Source organism: Tauraco erythrolophus, chromosome 3, assembly GCF_009769465.1.
Source record: "Tauraco erythrolophus isolate bTauEry1 chromosome 3, bTauEry1.pri, whole genome shotgun sequence".
Taxonomy (NCBI): Eukaryota; Metazoa; Chordata; class Aves; order Musophagiformes; family Musophagidae; genus Tauraco; species Tauraco erythrolophus.
Genome location: NC_141467.1, coordinates 20,194,982 through 20,216,372, shown reverse-complemented (window position 1 = coordinate 20,216,372; position 21,391 = coordinate 20,194,982). Strand labels below are relative to the sequence as shown.

At 36.8% G+C, this 21,391-nt stretch overlaps 1 protein-coding gene across 2 annotated transcripts in view; it reads right to left on the bottom strand.

Annotated features, from left to right (window-relative positions):
• Window positions 1-2,554: 2,554 nt before the first annotated feature.
• RETREG1 (reticulophagy regulator 1) overlaps window positions 2,555-21,391 on the bottom strand; it is a 64,441-nt gene continuing 45,604 nt past the window's right edge. For both annotated transcript variants that reach the window (XM_086609032.1, XM_086609033.1), the window contains 6 exons: window positions 11,394-11,520; window positions 9,862-9,946; window positions 9,158-9,295; window positions 7,276-7,340; window positions 6,013-6,139; window positions 2,555-3,066 (listed from right to left, as the gene is read on the bottom strand). In XM_086609032.1, coding sequence (XP_086465158.1) covers window positions 2,555-3,066; window positions 6,013-6,139; window positions 7,276-7,340; window positions 9,158-9,295; window positions 9,862-9,946; window positions 11,394-11,520 — 1,054 coding nt within the window. The remainder of the gene's footprint in view (window positions 3,067-6,012; window positions 6,140-7,275; window positions 7,341-9,157; window positions 9,296-9,861; window positions 9,947-11,393; window positions 11,521-21,391) is intronic.

Below are 21,391 nucleotides of genomic sequence, written 5' to 3'. Positions count from 1 at the left end.
GGGAAGAGGTAATTTTCTGCAGAAACCTAAGCATCTTTCCACTACCCAAGGAGGAATATTAAATGTTACAGAATTACCTCCTTCCCATCACACAGTATTTAGGGGCTTGAATGTAATCTACTACCACAAGAACAGAAAAATAAAATTCTAAAAGACTCAAATAGCAATTATGCCCCAAAACTTTAACTATTTGCCTGTTCAAGTTTTTTTTTTCTTTCTGAAAAAAATAAAAAGTAAAAATTGAGACTTGTACTGGAGAAAACCCAATCTATTTTTCTATCTTGAAACCAGAAAATGGATCATTTACAAAAAGTCCGAGAAACTCCTCCAACTGCTTCTCCTTCTTGATCTAACCTCTTATTTTAGAAGAGCGCCCCTGCATTACGTACTTTTATAACCACAAGTGTTCTTCATAAAACAACAATAAAGTGCACGCTGTTATAATGCCACCATTGACAGCCAGCTATCCATCCCATCGATCCGCTCCAGAAAAGCCTGGAAAGGACTGCTCCCTCCAGCCTCTCCCTGTCCTGTAGCCCGTTTTCCATCCTGGCACCAGTACTCCTGTACAAGGAAGCACACGTTCGTTTGGGTGTCCTACGAAGTTTCATCAGCAACTTGGAAGTTGTACTCTTCTAATGGTATTAGATTGTCCTAAACATGCAGCAAGGAAATGAGGCTTTTAACTCATGTGAGGAATTTAAATGGCTTTTAAACTGACTGATTTCCCAGCAAAAGCTTCTTTTGTTTTTTTTTTTTCAAATGGGAAGGAGAGACTGAGGGAAGATAAAAAGGAAACTTAACAACCAACGCTGTGGAAGTGATGTGGCCATGTTTTTTTATAAATTTCCAGAAACTCTCTTGTAATGTTAAGATGTTGTAATTTCAAAAGCTGCATCTTGTGGGATCTATATCCAGCATCCACTTACTTCGTAATGGTTTTGATAATGAAGGCACAGGCTCACTTTTTTACTGGTAAAGGACAGCAAACACAGTCAATATGCATTACTGACACAAAAGCACAAGCAACGAGAAAGCTAGTGTCAAAAATTCTCAACATCTTTCTTCTTGCTACAATCTTTTTGGCCATCTGCCTATTTTTTCACCTCAGAAAGAAAAACAAATTAAAATTGAGTTAACTTTGAACACAGGTTTACCTACACATATATGTTAGTGGAAGATTTTTTATCTCTTGCTGTACTTTTTGAGGGTCCTAGATGACAGTATTCACCTCTTCAAATGCCAGCAAATGGAAAATCACTTTAGTAGTAGCAGCTGACATGGTCCCTCAACTTTGCTAACAGTTTACATCACATTAAAAAAACCCTAGCTTTACTTCTTCCTATGTATTTGATTACTATTGCTTGGTATTATAATTCAGTTTTGTCACAGGTGAACAAAAAAGCCCTAGAAAAAGTTAAATAAGTTACCTGCTTAAGATCCCATGCCACTCACTGAGCATGTGTGGAGTTAATAATTTAAACAAGTTATTTTTTATATGTTTTAAATTACGTGCCAAGAAGATTCCAAGTGTCTTCTATAGCAAATGACCTCACTGAATACTTCTAAGTATCTTAAAAGATTCAGCTTGCAACACAACTTCTGTTGCAAGTGATGGCAGCTGTCCTCGGGGGGAAAAAAAAAGCCAAACCCCACAGAATTTGGAACTAAGGAAGTGGCACCTAAAATGTCTTTTTTTTTTTTTTTAAATCTATTTTCTATTCCAAACAATAACTACCCTCACCTGCTCCCAAAAAGGTTGTTCGTTCTACACAATATTAACTCTTAAATATAAAAATGTGTTGGCTGACTTTACGTGGGCAATACTGCCAAGGACCAGACTCTATCAAGGAACACAGGAGGTGGTCAGTCAAATAGCATGCCACTTTACAACTCTACAAGCCTAAAACAGCAAAAAACTTGGAAATGCGTCACCATATCCAAAATAATTCAAAGGTTTTAAGTAGGAAATCAAGTTCTTTGATAGTGTTGCACACATTATTCAAACTGGAGTTGTGCTGGTTAATGTGTTTCATACATAGTAGATGCACTACACTAACTGCAGGGATTCATATTTTTTGGTACGATTGAAGGAGGTGAGATTTAATTGCATTGCAATTCTCTGATAACTCGCCCTCACTGTGTGAATCGTAAATTGTATTACGTGGTTGGCAACCAAGAGGAAATAAACTGCTGTTGTTGAAAATTTGGCTCAAGACCCCAAAATAGATGGTTGGCAAAAAGATAAAAAAACCCTCTCCCTCAACTCTTTTGAACAACTGATCTCCAACACCCACCTGCAACCAAACCGTGGATAGATAATTCATTTCCATGCTATTACATTGAGGTGTAACTACCAGAGACATTAAACTATCAGTATCAGCTGATATTTATCCAGTTAATTCACTCTGCATAAGGGAAATTATTACAACACATCTAAAGTGATAGTTAAAGCTTACAGCTCAGAATTTTCCTTTTTTTTTTTTTTTTGCATTTGATTTTTTTTTGTGTTTTATGTTTCATTTATTCTGTGTTACCAGCTGTAATTTCCAGGTTAATGACTTCCAAGCAAATTTGAAAGGAAGCCTGAAGATTTTTTCTTTTCCTGGGATTCTGCTTCTTGGCCTTGTGAAAGTCCCAATTCTTTCTCAATCTGCTCAAGCTCAGACTGGTCAAGCAGTTCAAAATCATCACCTTCCTCTGTGTCTGTCTCCTCACTCAAACTGGGCACTGCCTGTGACGGAGCCTGCTGTGCGGACCGCAACTGGTCTTTGATGGCAGCAGAAACCGCAGCTACGATGACATCCCCAGCAATTCCACTCATTAAATTCAAGGTTTGGTCACTGGTCAAAGGCAAGGAGAGCCCTGCAGTGGACGGTCTCTCTTTACTCTGTCTGGCAGCGTGATCCACCTTCAAATGCATTTGTTCTTGTTTTCGTTTTTGCTGGACGGGCATACCGATGCTTGAGTCATCGTCGTCATTTGTTCCGGCACCATTTTCTAAAGAAGGAAATTCTGAAAGATCTCTAGCGAAAGCTTCTTCGTGATCACTAGGTCGGTCAAAATCTATTACAGGGTTAACAGGAGGAAACAGTGTTAGCAAACACAAAAGGCTTCCCAAAAAAGCAGCCAAACATAAAAATGCAATTAGCGAGTATTCCTTTGAATACATTTACTAATCCATAGTCTAGCAGTCTTCCGTAGTAGCAATGCAGAGGAGCTTTGTGTGACAGCTAAAATAAAATGGTTTTGAGGTCATAAATCTAGTACCACTAATCACTTGGTATCAACCTAACTCAAAAAGTTATTTGAGGAAAATACCTTTTTAAAATGGTACCTAGCTGTATATGAAGCAACTCATGCAAATCTTTAGCACAGCGAGTTCTAAATAATACCAGCCACTCTAAGTCCTAAAATTTATAATGCAACAACAGGTCTCTGATTTTTCTTCAAAACATATATAAATTACAAATAGGTAAGCATGTGCGAATGTATTACAAGCTTTTAATACACTTGCAGAATTAAAGAAAGAATGCTTATATGTTTAAATAAAGATATAAAACCAATGTAAAGACTTAATTTGTAACTTCTTCCTTTCTTGGCCAATGCTTGTATTAAATAGGAAACAGAAAATGGAAACGCTACGGATGACCAGGATTTTTTCATGTTTTCAAGAGGATAAAAAGCAGAATGTAAACAAATAAAAGATTAGATTTTAATGGCTGCGTTAATGGCACAATATTTGTTATTGGGAATGTGTAAAACATACTGTACAGTACGTAGCCTATGGAAGAGGCCTAAATGAGCATAAGGGAATACTTTGATCTAGTATTTGAATGAGAAGGTAAAAAATAATGAGTTTGAACTTACTTTCTATGAAAACAAACAATAGGAGCATTCATAAGGACTACGGAAATGAATCCTAAAAATGTCTCGTACGCCATTTTCTCCATTTTCTTTAGGAAAAACAGGCTGGGAAGGTGAGGAGGAAGGGTTGTGCTGTATGCAGAATGGTGGCTCAAATGCACAGAGCTCTGACAGGAGATGAGGCAGTCCCGCGGATGCATCCCATCTGGTCTTGCACTTGTGTGTATGTTCCATGTGTTGAAATGCTCCGTAGGGGAGAAGAGCGAATGTTGTTTATTTTTCACTTAGCAAGGCCTTTAACACAGTTTCCCACATTATCCTTACAGCCAAACTGGTGAGCAAACTGGGTAAGTGAACCGTAAGGTGGGTGGAAAATTGGCCGGACTGCCAGCATCAAGGGGCTGTGATCAGTGACACAGGTTCCGACCGGAGGCCAGTAATAACTGGTGTCTCTCAAAGGTCCTGAAGCCAACACTATTTGATGTTTTTATTAATGACTTAGATGACGGGATGGAGCACACTCTCAGCAAGTTCACGGGCAGAAAGGAACTGCTCTGAGGAAAGTATATTTGATATTCTGGAGGGCAGGGCCCTCAGAGGGACCTCGACAGGCTGGAGAAATGAACAGGCTGAAAAGGAACATCATGAAATTCAACAGAAGCAAATGTGAAGTCCTGCATTTGCTGTAGAATAACCTGTGCTGCATTACAGTTGGGGGCAATGAGACAGAAAGCAGCTTTCAAGAAAAAGACCTGCGGACAGCAAGTCAGTGGTATGCCCTCACAGCAAGGAAAGCCAACCACATACTGAGCTGTATTTGCAAAAATGAAGTCAGAAGGGTCAGTGGAAGGGATTTTCCCCCCTCCGTTCAACACCTGAGAGCACACATTTGGAGTACTTTGTCCAGTTTTGACCTCTCCAACACAAGACAGACGGTGAAAGACTGGAATGAGTCCCCTGGCGGGTTGGCATGATTAGGGGGCTTGAGAACACAACATATGAGGAGATGCTGAGAGAATGGGCTTTGTTCAGCCTTAAGAGAAGGCCGCAAAAGAGGGATCATGTAGCTGTCTTTAACCACCTAATGGGAAGGTATAGAGAAGATGGGGCCTGACTCTTCTTGAAGGTGCACAGTGGAAGGATGACAGTAAATTGACACAAGCTGGAACATGGGAAATTTTGACTCACTGTAAGAAAAAAACTTTCTCATCACAAGGGTGATGAAATACTGAAAAAGGCTGTCCAGGGAGGTTGCTGAATCTCTACCATTGGAGATGCTCAAAAGTCAGCTGGTCACAGCTCTGAGCAACTTGATCAAGTTGAACCTGCTTTGAATAGGAGGTTAGATGAGATGAACGACAATTGCTCGTTCCAGCTTATTCTGTGATCATACCATGCTGTCTATGTACAACTTGAAATATTAACCAAATAATTTAAATTATTAATTTGGCCTGTATAATGTCATTAAGTAATATCACCCTACTTGTCCTTTACAGTGAACTTTTCCTAAAAGAGGAGAAATGCAAGACGAGCAGAACAACAAATCCACAGCTAAGATTACACCAAACTACTGTTGTCCTTAGTTTTCATTCGGGCAAAGTGCTACGTGAAATCTTGACCTGTAAAGATCTGGTCAAGATGAAGACAAGTGCTTGAGAATCTTTTCCTAGTCTTAGTCTTCATGTCTCATTTAGGCTCATTGCTGGCTCTCTTCATCAGCATTCTAGTAACTAAACCTAGTAATACTTTAATTGACTATTAAGCAATTCAAACTGTTCACTTTTTCTTCCTCAGCTTTTATAGGTACAGCTTACCCACAAAAGCATTGGTACTAACTTAAAAGATTTACTTGCTTAAAAGGTTTGGTGGAAGAGAGGGCCAAATCTGGCACTTATTGAATGTGTCGGTTTTACCCACCACTACTTATTTATTTAGACACTTACTGATGTACTTTATTATTTTTAAGATCAGGACAGCTCTTACACAAGATGTATCTAAAATTATATAAAACACTGGAATTAATTTTAAACTCACTGTAGGGGATGAGGAAACAACCCAAAAACCTTTTGTTTTCAAATTCAAATAATTTTCAGGTAACTTACATGACTGCAATTCATCGATGAAATAGATGGAGCCATTACATACCATCAGACGTGTCTGTCTGTGGAGAATACCCCTCGGATAAGTTAAAGGTCCCATTATCGGTCCAAGATACTTCCGATACATCCGTGTCGGACACCGACAGCTCTTTGGCAACAACCGCAGGACTAACCTAAACATAAAAAAGTCCCATACATGGTATTCTTATACCCCAAAAATTCACACTACAGGAAGCCAATGCTTAAGATACCGAAAAAGAAGGCTCTTGCATATCATAGCGATATAAATTGTCTCCTATTTCAGCTTTAATTGTAGAAATACGAAAATAGCAGCATACAATACTTAAAAGTGAAGCGTCCCTCTTTGTAATAACTGTAAGCTGTATAATACTAAAGAAGCATAGAAAATTCCAATTATTCATTCTGAAAGTAATATCCTCCTGTAATGAAAGCGGAGTGAGGCTGCAAATACAAAATATGCATAACTATAAAGAAATACATAAACTTGGATCAAACTTGGATTACCTATAAGACAGTCAAAAATTAGGTAAATAAAAAATCATTATCCTTTATGAATGTATCCAACAATATTTGATTATGTCAGCTACAAATTTTTATCCCAAGGGGTAGAAATTATTTTTTTTCCAGAATACAAAACCACCTTCATAGTGATCACTGTCAAAGTCAGGCTCTATACACTGCTGATGAAACACTGCGTAAGAATTCTATAAAAGTGACTTTTTAAAATATGAAGCAAAGTTTTGATTGTAATGGAGAATCCTTTGCATACAGCTATTTAGAACATTGAGAAGGGAGATATTAGAGTGTTATCATACATGTCTAGAAAGATAATTTATCGATAATATACTGATTTACACCGTCATTGAAAATGATCAGACAGGTGATTACAAAAGTATCTGACAAATTATGTAGGTTTTCCACAAACTTTTCCCTTTTATATTTTGATAAAAATTAACTGCAGTTTCACTGTTGCAAATAAAAATAGCTGCCTTTGCTATTAAATTCTAGTTTAATCATTCTATAGCCAATACAAAATAAACACATTCTTAGTTTAGTAGGCCAGAGAAACCATTACCTTGAAGGCCAGAAGTCACAAGTGCAGTAAGTTAATTAGTATAAGCCTAAAGATGGAGACTATGAATCACTTTTAAAGCTTACTGCTTAGCTCAGGAACACAGCCTCCTGGGCAGGTTAAAGTCTTCCACAGAAAACAGAGAGAGTAGTCTAGATGCTCTCCGTAGCTATACAGATTTTAAAAGCAAGATAGGGCTGACTGAAAAAAAGTCACCTTAGGACACAGGGCTGATATGTCTAATTCACTGTCATCTTCTGTGGGTTTTGTTTTTGCTGTTTCTGAAAGAAAAAAAAAGATTTTTTATCCTACCCATGACAACAGACTTCGAGGTTCAGTGTGCGTTCTCTATCACCCAGCTTGCGTCGTACAGCAAACTTTCACCTGTTGACACAGTACATCATTTACGTAACACGCCACCAAGGTGAGGGAAAAGGCCGACTGAGAGGCTAGATGTTTATCAAAATATATCGTGCAGCAGCCAGAGCTGGAGAGAGATTGCTGCTCTGAAATACATTCCAACACGTTTATTTACTTCGTTTCAGAAGTCTCTGTTGCTCAACGTAATACTATGTTCCCTGGCAATGTATGTCTGCCTTTTAAACTGCGCTGCTGGTACAACACACAGTTGTAACACACTGTTAAAACAGGCAGTGTAGTTACACCAAGAACATTACTTTTACATGAGAACATGCAATTTTCTCGATAATGGCACGCAATCTTCATTCACAAAACCTTTCTTCTTCTTTGCCCCCAGTTCGCCTGCATTCGCAACATTTACGTGCAAATATGCATACAAAGCATCCTTTGAAGTCTGGTACAACGTTGCTCCTTACAGATGAACAGAGACACAAATTTCACCTCCTCTCTCTGCCTGAGAATAGCCTCATTTTAAACCAATATAAGCTGAAAAACACAGTCATATTATTCCTGGTTGCCTATTTTTGCAACTTGCTACTTCCTCTCTCATGCCAGTACAAGGGTTTGTGAACCCATGTGGTGAACCCAAGTGGCCAAGCAAGGCAGGGAACTTGTCTGGGTTAAATTGAAGTGGAGGATGAGAGGCAGGAAAGATCAAATCTGTTGATTTGATTTGATAAGTGCTGGCTTATGAAATTTATGAAACAATAGTCTGATCTCTCTCTCTGTCAGTTTCACTTAAAAGTAGAACAAGGTGGAATAATACATGAAAGACAATTCTCAGTGCATTATTCCTGATTTCCAACAACTACTGCCTTATGTGTAAGAGAAGGGGAAAGGGCAGATGGTTCCTCTCACTGTGTCTCAAACAGCACCTTGTATGACAGTTACAAGAAATGCATGTTTTAAAGCAGATATGAAATCTACTGATGACTAACTAAAAAGGGTAAGCAAAAGGCAAGTAATGTGACTAGACTACAAAGGTTTGATTACCAAAACTGTAGCACACATAAAAAGCAAATTAAATACAACATCATTCATATAAATATTTTTCTTGAAATACTTTTATTACTTAAAATCTAAATGTATCCAATGTTACAAAGATTTCAGGTGAGACAGGTGAGCTTTTCTTTTAAAGCGATTTCTCCTCTTTAACTAAAAACTTTGATTAATTTGTAGCTACTATCCTACTGGAATTCTTAACTGTCTTTTGAGAAGTTTGGGGAAGAAAACATGTTCTTGTTGCGGTTGGGAGTGAAAACAAGGCGGATTTAGATACTGGAACAGAGTTCAGTCTCTTACTGAAAACTCTGAGACAAACTTGGTGTTCTTGATTGAGTCTCTCTCCTGGATAAGTTGACCTTATCTAAACCGAGAGAAGCATTGCCTACTTTACAGCGAGTAGTTTTTCTGAAAACTGACAAGCAGTACATCTAATAAGTAAGAAGAGAACCATCAGTCTTGCCTTGTTTCCTTCCACAAAATAATATTTTTTTTACCATACTGAGATGTCTGACACATTATTGCTCCTTATAAAGCTAAGAATGGTAGCCAGGTTCAAAGCAAGGAATACCTTTATACTTGGCTTCACAGGGCAAACCAAACTGTCTCTGCAAGGTGAATAAAATTTTCCCTGCACACAGAAATACACTATTTGAGACTATACTTAATTACTCACCAGATCTCTCTTTTTTCTTCTGGTTGATATATTCCACTATTCCAAAATCTAGTTTCGTCAGAACAGTCTTAATTTTCTTGCATACTTTCTGTCCAAATTCATTGCACTTAAGGAAGGGACATAAAAAGGCACACAATACTGTGATAAAAATGAAGACAGAGAGAAAAATTGTATTGAAATACTCTTTATGAGAAGTTTGTCAATAAAGATTGAACGGTGAATTTGCAAAGGATAACTACTAACTTTACAGAATGCAATTATTTTTACATTAAAAAAAAGCACTGTGAAATGTCCATGTCAGACAAACTATTAATGTCAAATCCAGTTTCTAGGAGCCATTCCTACTCATCACAGAAAATGTCACTGTATTCATATAAATTGACACTGTTTTTACTTCCAGTAAGGCACAATTTATGATCACTATAACATTTATCATTGTCTTGATTTGGTCTGATTTTGATATCTCTACCTGAGAAACATGACTATGCAACATTGTGCCAGAATCAACAAGCTGAAAAAACTTGTAAGCTGACTTCCATACGACAAAAAGCACTTGTCAGAACCTACATATGTATACGTATATATAAATATGCATATGTGTGTGTATGTATACATAAATAAATACAAAAATACTCCCTACACAGAGAGTAAATAATGAACAAACCACATATGTAAATCATGATTGGAAAAGAGACTATACTTACGCAGAACATAGGAGAGGACAACTCCAGGAATGTAACTTCCCAAGACAGTGAAAAACGTACATATGCTGCAGACGAGTAGGCAAAACTGGCAAAAACATTAAAATTGGCCATTAACAATTCCACTGTTTAAATATTAAGATCATTTTGCAAAAGAAAAACGTTGCATGCTAAATAAAATCTGAATGCAGTGAAAAATGAAAGCAGGTTTTTTAAAGTTAGGAAATAATTTATCACTTCTTGGGCAAATACGCATCAAACAGTGGATTTTGGTTAATTAGAATGTATCCCTTTTATTAAAAAAATATGCTATTTTTATTCATTTACTGTAAAGGTTTAACAAGCTCACAGTTACCGCTAAAATTACTAGAAATTACTTCACCTTCATTACACAAAAAAAGGGTAAAGAGTTGATATGCAGGGAAAAAAACCAAATTATTAACTGAAATTTTACAATGCATGCTTGCTGCATGCTTACAAAAGCAAAAAGCCCTCCTAGGCGTACAGTTCTCTCCCCTGTTGTGTTGCTTTGTGAAACTGTTTTCTCTCAAATGCTGGCAAACATTCTCCTCATGCGTGCTGGCTAAGCTAGCATCCTCCTACTGACAAGACTGAGCTGAATTTTCAGTATAAAACTTTGAGATTTGGCCTCTGCTGTGACTGAGATGCATAGTGTGTCTCCCACAACTGCACAATGCTGAGTACAGAACTGATCTTTTTTAAAGTTTACAGAAAGAATCCATTTGCTTCGGAGTTCAATTGCAATAAAATGGTTAATTCAAAGAAATTTTGTACACAGCATCAGTGCCTAATTTGCTTATATTAGTAAAATAACTAAAACAATTAAAATCCTCCTAATCCCCTTTCCATTTTTTATATTTAGCAACAGAAGTATAAAATGAAAACTACTGTAGACATGATATACTTCTACATTATTCATATTTTTCTTTGGAAAAGAAAGTTACTTCACTTTTGGCTAGAACTACATAATAATCTTCTTCCTATTAGAACCTTACTCTTGCTTGCCTCTTCATGAACAGGGTTTTCCAGCTCACTCTTTCCAGTAAAAAAACAAACAAATGACTGTATCTGTATAGATGAAAAACTATCACAATAAAATAGGAAGGATTCTCTTCTATCATACAATACTTGTCTAGCTATTTCTGAAAATGACAACTATTTGGAAAAAACGTGTATGTTTAGGACCTGTGTACTCTTCCTGCTTTTTCAAGTTTTTATTAAATTGTAATGTTTTACATTTCCTTTCCACTGAATGAATGGGGAGGTTCCAGCAGCTGTAAAGGGAGGGACTGTAATGCTCTAAACTTTATTGTGAGCAGCTTTGCTCACTGATGACCTACTTGTGTTCTGCACAAAAAGAACACAGCAGAAACTCATGGCTAAATGTATCATAATGTGTATTTAATTTTTCAGGTGTTCGTTTGTTTTGGTTTTGTTTTTGTTTTTTTTTAATTTTTGTTACCTTTTTATTAAAAAAAAATCTCAAACTGTTAATCTTACTTGGGAGTGCTTACCTTGCCAGGGTTTTGTTCCTTGAAGTGGGACATTTCTTGAAGAAATACAAATAAATTCATCAGTGTTTCTGAAATGCACTGATTTATTCTGGGTCTGTAGTCTGGTCTGGAATTGAAGACTTTCCAGCTGAGTAAAGCAAACAAAAATACCCCAAAACTTTGGTTATCACTCATATAGAAGTTGAAACTGGTTGAAAACATTTAAAGCCTTATCAACTTCCAAGCCAATCATGTTGTAACGCTACAGCCTTCAGCAATCCAATGACTGCTGCTATGCTACAGAAACTTGTGCTCATTTGCACATATTTTATATTGGGCTAATTCCATCTTTTTTAATCAAATAAATTCTGTTCAGTAGTAGCAATTCTTAGTCCATACAAGTAATTATGGAAGAATTCTGGCCATATGAAAAACTGAATTCAAGGCACAGCTGCAATCTAAATTAAGCAACTGAACCCCAAACTTGTTTCTCAATGTTATTTTTTTCTGAAAAAATATACCACAGTACTTTTCATTGCCACAGGATGGCCATACATATTAACATATTTAATTTCATGCATATAATCCTTGTGCTTTTTCTTTTCTATTTTTCATTTTCTACTGCAAACTATGATGATCCCGAAGAGATTCTTATCCAACTTAGAAAATAAGAAATTGCTCATGAAATACTGATGTTTATATTAATTTCCTTCCTGATTTTTTTTTTCTATCATATTGAAAAGACTGTTTCTAAAGCTTAGCTTCTTACTGTTCAGTCCTTTCAATAATATAAAAAGAAACTACTGAAGAATTTGCTAAAAAACATGAGAAAGCATATGTATTTAATTTTGGGCTGATCAGTTTAGACAGTATCTAGTTTAAATATCACATTGCATACCTTTTTGGAGTAGACAAAACATGTACAACAAAGATGTTTTATGAAACAACTAAAGAAACATAAAACATACACAGGCCAGTGCATGTCAGATCAAACCGGTACAAAGTATGGATGCATCACGATGCAAATATTCAGAACATGAAGTAAATTCTGCACCAGTTTTATGAAGTTATCTTTTGCATAATTCAATGCTCAGTACACACACTTTTGATCAGAGTGAATGTAAGTAAGCCATAATAAACAATCCCACAGTCGTTTTACTTGGATACACAACCCATTAAATGTCTGATGCATCACTGCATTAGTAGTAAAATTTTGTCATAGCTGGATCAAATTACAGGATGAATCAAAAACTACATTATGAAAAAAACTTGAAGCACAAGGGTCAGTGTGCAGCAATAAGAGCATACATGTAGATTGCCAGATCAAACTGCCAACTCATATTTCCAAATAATTACTCGGCTATTTAGCTACTATAACACCCCAGGGCCCTGTTAACAGTTGTTCTTATTATTCAGAATACAAATGCCCTCTGACAGTTCCCTGGAAAAACTTCAATTTTAGCGAACGTCAGTAAGTGATTGATGAGATTTTTGCTGTTTAAACTTCACGTTGTTTGAACTTGGTGCTCAAAAGTAACATTTAAACATTTAATATTAATATTTAATATTAGAAATCACAAGATACAAACTTTTATTTTTTTTTAGAGAACATAAGACTAAAAAAAAAAATTTTCTGTCGTCATTTGTTGTAATACCTGTAGTGATAAAATACTTCCACGTTAACATTACCCTTGTTCAACAACAGATTGCTTAGTCATTTTTATTGGCACATATTGCAAAAGTTAAAAGCCATCATGAGCACTCGGACTTTTCTCACTCGAAAGCTGGTTAGTACGTTGCTTTTGTCTACCTTCTCTACAGGACACACACATCATCTGCCTTTGCTGTACTGTATTTTATTAGCTACGATTTAATGTTCATTCTTACTAAGAAGGCACCATTATGTTTTAGGACATGAACTTGTTAATGTCTCTTCTCTCATTTCCTGATACAAGGAAAGCTTTGAAGATTTTAAAGATTCTGAATATACGTCTGCATTTTTGTGAGGCACTGGCAATACTGATGTGCATGTACAGCAGCCCTGCTGTCCACAGGCCATCGAGCCTCCCTGCCCAGGGGTTACTTTGGAGTTTTGCTCCCTTAAGTGACAGATGTAATGGAGCACACTTAAAATTAGAGTACTGCTTTTTAATTTACTTAACAACTAACATTTTTCAAAACAGATGTGGATTCCTATATAGCAAATTTAACCCTACCAAAATAGGCTTACTTTTCCTCATAAATATTTTGCAGATCCCTTAGAATTAATTCACAAACTTGCAGGAAACCCATAAACCAAAATTGGTGGTTTGTTTTTTTTTTTTTTTTTAAATGTTTTAAAAAAAATTTGTTCCCTTATGTTATTTTTACTTTTTCTACCTATAAAGCAAAATTATACAGTAATGTTTTTATATGAGCATGAGTTCCCACCACACTTGCATCGAAAACTGCAACGTAGATATTTCTAGCAAGAGCAACAGGTTTAATTACACAGCCCGAGAAGATTAATGGTTGAAGAAAAACGCCTTAGAATTCTGGAAATTATTTCCTTGAAAGTTACACATATAATTGCACTGGATTGCAAGATATATATTGATTTTTCCTGGAAAGATTAGCTTTTGACTTGCTTCTCTGAGGAGGACTGGGGTTGCACGATGATACTGCACTGAAAGGCAAGTAATACTATGTGCTCTCTCACATAGCAGCATGCAAGTCATACTAACAAGGCTCTGAAGGGATGGTAATTTTTGATTTTTAATTACCAAAGGGTCGAGTGGTCTAAAGGAAGAAGTTTTGATGAATGAATCATGACAGCAGGTAAAATAATGACATAATGTAGCCCACATGTCGATTACATTATATCATCAAACAAAAAGAAAAGTTTGGGATTACATTATTACCTCAGATTTCTGGTCACAGATTAATAACAAAACTAGGCAAAAGTTTAGGTAACTATATAAACATCTATTTCACTTTACTTTCCAACTAAAAAAAAAAATCTTAATTTATAAATTTTCAGTTGTATAACCCCAAAACACGTCATTTCTATTTTACAAACTATGATAAAAGAAGAAAGTGAACTCTGAATTTCAAATCCAATGTGTCAGGAAAAGGAACACCAAACTTAAGTTCTCCTTGAAATCTTTAACTAACATTTCAGTCCAAACCCAGACAACATGTCTGACACCCAATTCAGCAAGGCCTAAAGCTGTTTTTTCTTAAAATTACAAATTCTTGCTCTCATTTTTCCTAAAACACAGAAGATGTGATGATTTCTGGGCTTAAGCTGAATTGTACACTTTGGTCCAGCTGCTGTCCACATTTAAATTAATTTAATTAATTTGTATCTAAGACAGGAATAAGTTGTCTTCTCTCACATACATGGTATCTGTTCTTATTCTACATGGCAATGTTACGTATCTTCTTTCCTGTTGCACTGTGGACATACTGATTACTCGGAAGCAACTTTACTAACATAACGGAGATTAAATACCTTCTCCTACTCCAGATACCTGGTCTGAGCAGCTTCATTTTTCTAAAAAAGTCAGGAATAATTTCGGTCAAAAATGTCTATTTACACACATGCAGAAACTTCATCTTTCTCTACGCCTATATTTAACAACGATGCAGCAACTTCGCCAGGAGGTGGTGACACAGCAGCATCGGTGTCAGAGCGGTTTGGAGCCATTCCATACCGAACACAAATAGCACGTGGGGGGGGACTCGTGTTCCAATTATCCTATGCGTGTTCCCATTATCCTATGCGTAGCGGAGCACAGAACATGGCTTAAAGAAAACTAGCATTTCAGACATGGCATAAAACTGATTGAAGTTCAAAACCCAAGTTGTTACCCTCTTCCTGACTTTATTATAGTAGTGTGATTTCCTCTTATGTTACGAAATATTCAGTGTGAGGTGTTTTTTTTTTTTTCCTGCCTTCAAGAAAAAACATAAACGATTTAAAATCGTGTACCTGAAATTCACAGGATGGGAGTCTCATGCCTTGGACTAGGTGACTTTTTTAAGACAGAGAAAATGCAACGTGTTTTCCAGCCATGCATGGCGCTGCATGCAGGTATTTGTCTCTGACAGAGGACGTACATAAAACCCTTAAATAACTCATGAAGAACACTGCAGGAATCCAGCAGGAGGTATAAGCAATGTTACACAGAACTTTTTGTTTGCCTTCCATTCACAATAGCAATTTCCATTTCCATCCTCTCTGATAATTAGCAGCTTGAGAACACTAGCATGTAAGGCTTTTGTCTTACGAAAATTTTGTCTTATGAGCAATTTTTATGGATAGGCTACTCTCTTTAAAGAAACATTGCTTCCAGCTTTTGTAAACCATTCTGCAGCATTAATAATATGTATTTTAAGAGCTGCCTGTTTATTCTAGTGTTGAAAACTACTTTATGGCAGTATTCTGAATTAATCCTTTTACAGACTTTACTCCTATCCTTTATTTAAGATTGTTGACAGTCAAAGTGGAACTTCGTGGAAGAACAAAGAGAAGAAATGGATAGGCCTGATGCCTACTATCAAAACAGAGCTTTCAAATACATAGGACAATTGTAGATAGGTGGCTTACTAACTTTAATTCCAAAAATGGAAGGAGGAAGATGAAAGCATAAACTACAATAATAATGCAAACTATTGTCATATACACTAACCACCAAGATAAAGGCAATAGAGATTAAAGAAGAGATACAATAAGGCACACTGAGATAACTAATAAGAATTCAAAACAAACATGTAAATTATGCAGAAGAATGGCACATTTGCAGGGAAAGTTTCTGGAGTTGATTCTCTTGGTTGTTAATAATGCTTTCTTTTGCCAAGTTTAAAAGATGTTCAAAGTATGAGCTGCAGTGCAGTGCAGTCAAAACGTACTGCTAGATGCTCTGGTCCTACGGTCTGCATGCGTGCACGGACAAAGCAGCACCCAAGGAAGAAGTGTGGATAGCACAAACGAAGTTTGCTTCAAAATGTTACAAACTCACTATTAAGCTTGCTCAGCAAAAGAGTATTTGGCAGTTTCCAGAAGAAATCATGAGACACCTTTGTCAGTTCAACTACAGCCACACTTTTCTATTTTACAAGGAACATCAGGGCCTATTTGGAAGTCTTATTCTGATCTTGGGCAATCAGAGGTGTAAGAAAGTCAGCTTGCTGATCTTCAGCGCGACAATCAGATGCACACGCCGCCTTTTCTGGTTCACACCTGCCAACAACTGCCAGCCCTGGTTGCATCTGTCCTTCCCATCCTTCTTCCCCAGAGCCCACTTGCACAGCAGGGTTACCCAGAGGCCAGAGGGCTGGAACCGTAGCAACAGAGACCCTGGTGAAGGGGGAGAAAGAAAGGAAGGAGGTACAACATCTATTTGTATGTATGCAAAGACAGAGAGGTTACGTCATGCCCTTGTAGAAACAGAGAGAAAGATTAAACTTGCATTAGATCAAAAGCTGACAGACACATAACGATGCGTGCTCCAGACAAATTTATTTTTCAATGATCACATTTAAAGACCAAATGAAAAAAAGAAGATATGTGAAGTGATGCAGATGATGAATGTGGAGTGCAGGACATCAGTCAACCAAGAACATAAAAAACTATTTCAGCATAATATTAGCGGCGTTAGTTATAGTACCTTATTAAGTGACTTCAATGGGAACCCTATACTTCCTGCCAAAACAGCTTTTGGGACTCCTGGCAAGGTGCTTCTTTGATAACTTAAGCAGCCAACTCTCTGAACACCTTCAAAGGTTCTTGTGCATGATTCAGAAAGAATAAAATTTAATGCTTCTATCATTTATACTGTTTGATACACTTCTATTCTGAAACTACTGTCAATAAGATTGAAGGTGTTCAGAGAGAAAATGAATTACTCACATGCTTCCAACTATCTACTGCATCATTTCTAAAACTGAGCAAATGTACAAACTGTTACCTAGGAGCTGCAGAAAGAAAAAAAACAGCCAACACTCTCCTGCCCAGATGCTTCAACCCATCACAGTCACAAACTCTGGCCAGAAGAGTCAGTGGCATTACGTTCTCTAAAAATGACTGATGGTGTCATGCTCTCATTTTGTATCTAGACATCTGTTCAAGCAAAGCCCCATCACATTTCTCTCAGAAAGGTCAGTAGCTCTCGTGTTACTAGTTTAAAGATCTCTTCGTGATGTGCTGGATTTTTTTGAATTATGTGTACACAGTTTTGTATGTGTCTTCACGTAGATGTGCTACTCAGAACTGCAGCAGTGACAAAGTACACCATGATGTGGTGGATCTGAGGGATTTCACCTACATAAACAAAGAGCAATTACAGAGCTTCTAAACCGTCTTGACTTCTCAACTAACCGCACATGCTTGAAACCTGTGCAGACTCTGTAATTTTAAGGGTAACTTAAAATGCGTTAGTGGAAGACCTGAAAGTTACATTCACCAAAGACATGTAAATCAAAATATAGGTAATGTTGCTATTTTGTAATCTTTTAAAAAGTAACATATAGAGTTTATAGAACCGTGCTGCTGTAAGGGATGTGGCTATCTAAGGATAAACTTCAGAGGCAACCAGGAGTTAAATGTGAAACTTGACCAAATGAAATCAAATGGTAGGAAAACCCAATCATGCAGGTTACCTCTCCAGAGCTTTCACAGGTCTCTCCTGTGAGGAAAGGAATTGCCATAGTGCAGAAGGCACTGACTATAAGGATGCAGTTACCCTTCTTAGTAGCCTGATGCAGTTGAGAGGTGTCCCTGCCCATGACAGGGAGGTTGGATTAGATGATCTCTAAGGTCCCTTCCAGCCTATGCCATTCTATGATTCTATGATTCTTTAAAACAAACATTTTACACCTGAAGGGCTATGCCAAAAATATATTTTAAAATTTGTCTTCTAAATTATTCAGGTACAGAGATAATGGATATAAAATAGCATTTAGATTAAAAAAAAAGACTGTGAAAAACATTTTAAATGTTTACATTTAAATTTCAGGTGATCACATACTTAAAACGAAAATAACTCTCACTCTCTCTCTCCAAAATATAAAATAGTGTAGAAGCCACATTTTACAGTTAAGTGTATTAAAGTATCAATGGCAAAACCTCTGAAGTCTACTATTGAACTGTGTGGTAGAAAACGATGCAATATTGATTAGCCTTATTGTCACAAAATGTAACAAATTTGTGAATGTTATGTGCACTACGTGGAAAGATGTAATAGCAAGCACCACTGAGCTCACAGCATAGCATCTTAATGACCTACGTGGCTAATTTAAAAGGTGATTATGTAGAATTGTGCTTTATCCTCTGCCACTTTTGGATCCTATGCAATTGTTAGGTATCCTACAATAATTGTAGTTGTGTCATGTGGCTATGACCAAGTCAACAAGACTTGCAATTTAAATGAATCACAGGGGCACCAGGTAAAATCCTGCTTACTTCAAAGAGTTCCAGGGAAGGATGCTGTATCATTGAAAGAATGAGGAAGAAGGAAGCATCCACAAATACACTCCATTCTCGAATTTTATGGAGGACATTCATATACAACCTTTTTGCTATGAACTCTAACAGAAACGTCTCCAGCTTATAGATATCCATACGCACTTTATTTGCCACTGCTCATCTATAGGCGCTGCACAGGCTTTGGCTTTCACCAACATATAATACTGGGGCAAACATCCCTTCAATGTTAAAGCTTAGGCACACTTGGAATCTCTAAGATATACAAAGTTAGACAGATTTTGGTTTTAAATTGAAGCTGGAGAATGTAGTTATCAACCTTAAAGAGTAACTAACAGCATTTCCCAATCCAAAAATCTCCTTTAATTATCATCTCTCCTGTAGTTCAAATACATAATTTCTAAGAACTAAATGAATTCTGTTAATACAATGCAACATTACTTCTCAGGCTTTTAATGTGTTTTCTTTCTGACCTCATCTATCTTCATCTGACGCTTCAATTTTGTGCTTTTTATTAACAGTGAGTCAGTCCAATTTGCTGTTACTGCTTTTTTCAGGCTAAGGTGTGCAATAAAAAGCTGAAAAAAGATCTTACTTCACGGCTTTCAGTAACATGCACGCCCCTTTTATTTCTTGACCAAGAATATTTTTCAGTAGTATTACTGTACAAGAAATATATTTAAATCATCACCATTTGATGAGGCTGGATGTGTTTTTCTCAGTGGACTGCACTGAATACTGGTCAGGACATGTGACCTTCAACAAAACATAATATAAACAACCTTTCATCCCTGGCTCTATACGCTTCTTGCACAGTGTGCTGAGCTAAAGTCATAATGGTATCCTCATCTCTTCAACTGACAAGGGAACATTTTACCACTAGTGGCCTGCTAAACAATATCAATCCCATAAATTAAGGTAATGTTTTTTTCTTATATTACTAGTCAAGAATAAACTTTTCTGAAAATGAAAGCCATCCTATTGTTATAAAAATATACTCAAGTGTTCTGCAGAGGGATAGGGAAATTCATCTTGTCCTACAGGTTGCTTAAAAAAAAAAAAAATCCACTACTACCAGGATTTTATTTTGGAGGGGATGTGTTTATCTCTTCTATTCAAGTATAACATCAGTTGTCTTACAAAGTCTTTATAAAAAGTGCTGTATTGTCTTTCTTTAGCTGATCAGACACAAACTGGTTAACTCCAACTTTTTTGAAGATGATTCTGGTACACAAGTTCCTCAACACAGCAGATTGTACTAAATGTTGTCAACATTTTGCTGAATGTCCTACTAAATAAAATATACTCCAACTAAATTTGAGGCATTTCATTGTCCAGGTCCTCCACACAGACTCTTCTAAGAAAACTGATAGGCCGGCTCTCGGGGAAACCCTTCCTTTGACCCGTACTACTCTTGTCCAGCTCCCCTGAGAAGAATACCAGCTACTCCAGTTCGAGGTCATTTAAAACATGAAATGTGATCTGATAGTCAAGTGCTATTAGTCCAAAGTCATGACTTGGTCAATAAGCGTAGATTTCCTAAGCATCTCTGCATGAAAACAGAGTGTTTCAGTGCCACATAAATACTATTATAGACTTGCTTTCTGTTTAGCAAAGACTATAACACTATTACTACGTGCTGTTGTCTTTTTACCAAGACAGTACAAGGGGTGGGATCTTCCAGGTCAGCTTCCCATTTGTAATAGAAACCTGTGATGCAAAAGAGACATTTTTTCTACACCATTTTTGTTCAGAAAAGTAAGGAAGTCTTGTTTCTATCAACAGGACCGTGAAGTTCTGTTTGTAGAGCTTTAAACAGGTCTGCCCAGTTGTTGGAAGCAACTCTCAACATTTATTTTTCTCCTGCAAAGACAACTCTTTTAACCCTTTTTCACAAAATCAATTTATTTTCTTCCAGGCTCCACATTCTTCAGCTGGGATACTCCTAGCTCAAGGCCTCTCAAAGTCAAACAGCGAGGAAAGATGAGCTGAGCATTCCTTGAGTTGCAGAGCAGCTGCACGAAAAAGGAAAATTGGATTTTCAAGTGCCAAAGAATACTTTTAACCTGCAAAAACATGAAAACAATTTTTTGCGTAATATTACAAGGCAGCTTTAACTCTTTGCATGCGGAACTTCGCTCTGGCTCCTTTCAATGGGTTTTAGTGTATTTTGTATGAGCAGGTGATCCTTTCGTTTGATGCATTGCTGAGAGTTCCTGGCATGAGCTGACCACTTGCTGCCTACATTTGTGCACTGAATTCTATCGTAACAGGAAATCAAACACTTTCCACTGTATTAACTAATACTAGCAGAATAAACAAATATTCTTGTATAATTACAAATCAACATGCTTTGAGTAATTAAATAACATGCAGATTTGACTTTAAACTGGGATGTCCATTTTTCTAAGTCCAAGCACATACTGAGAAAGGTCATGCACTGTAAGACTCTAGTTCAAAATCAACTGGTTCCAAACAACGTAGCTTTCTCTCCTATTTTTGTTCAAGTCATAAAAGGTTCCTGGCTAACAGTTTAGTGCACCATCCTTTTCAA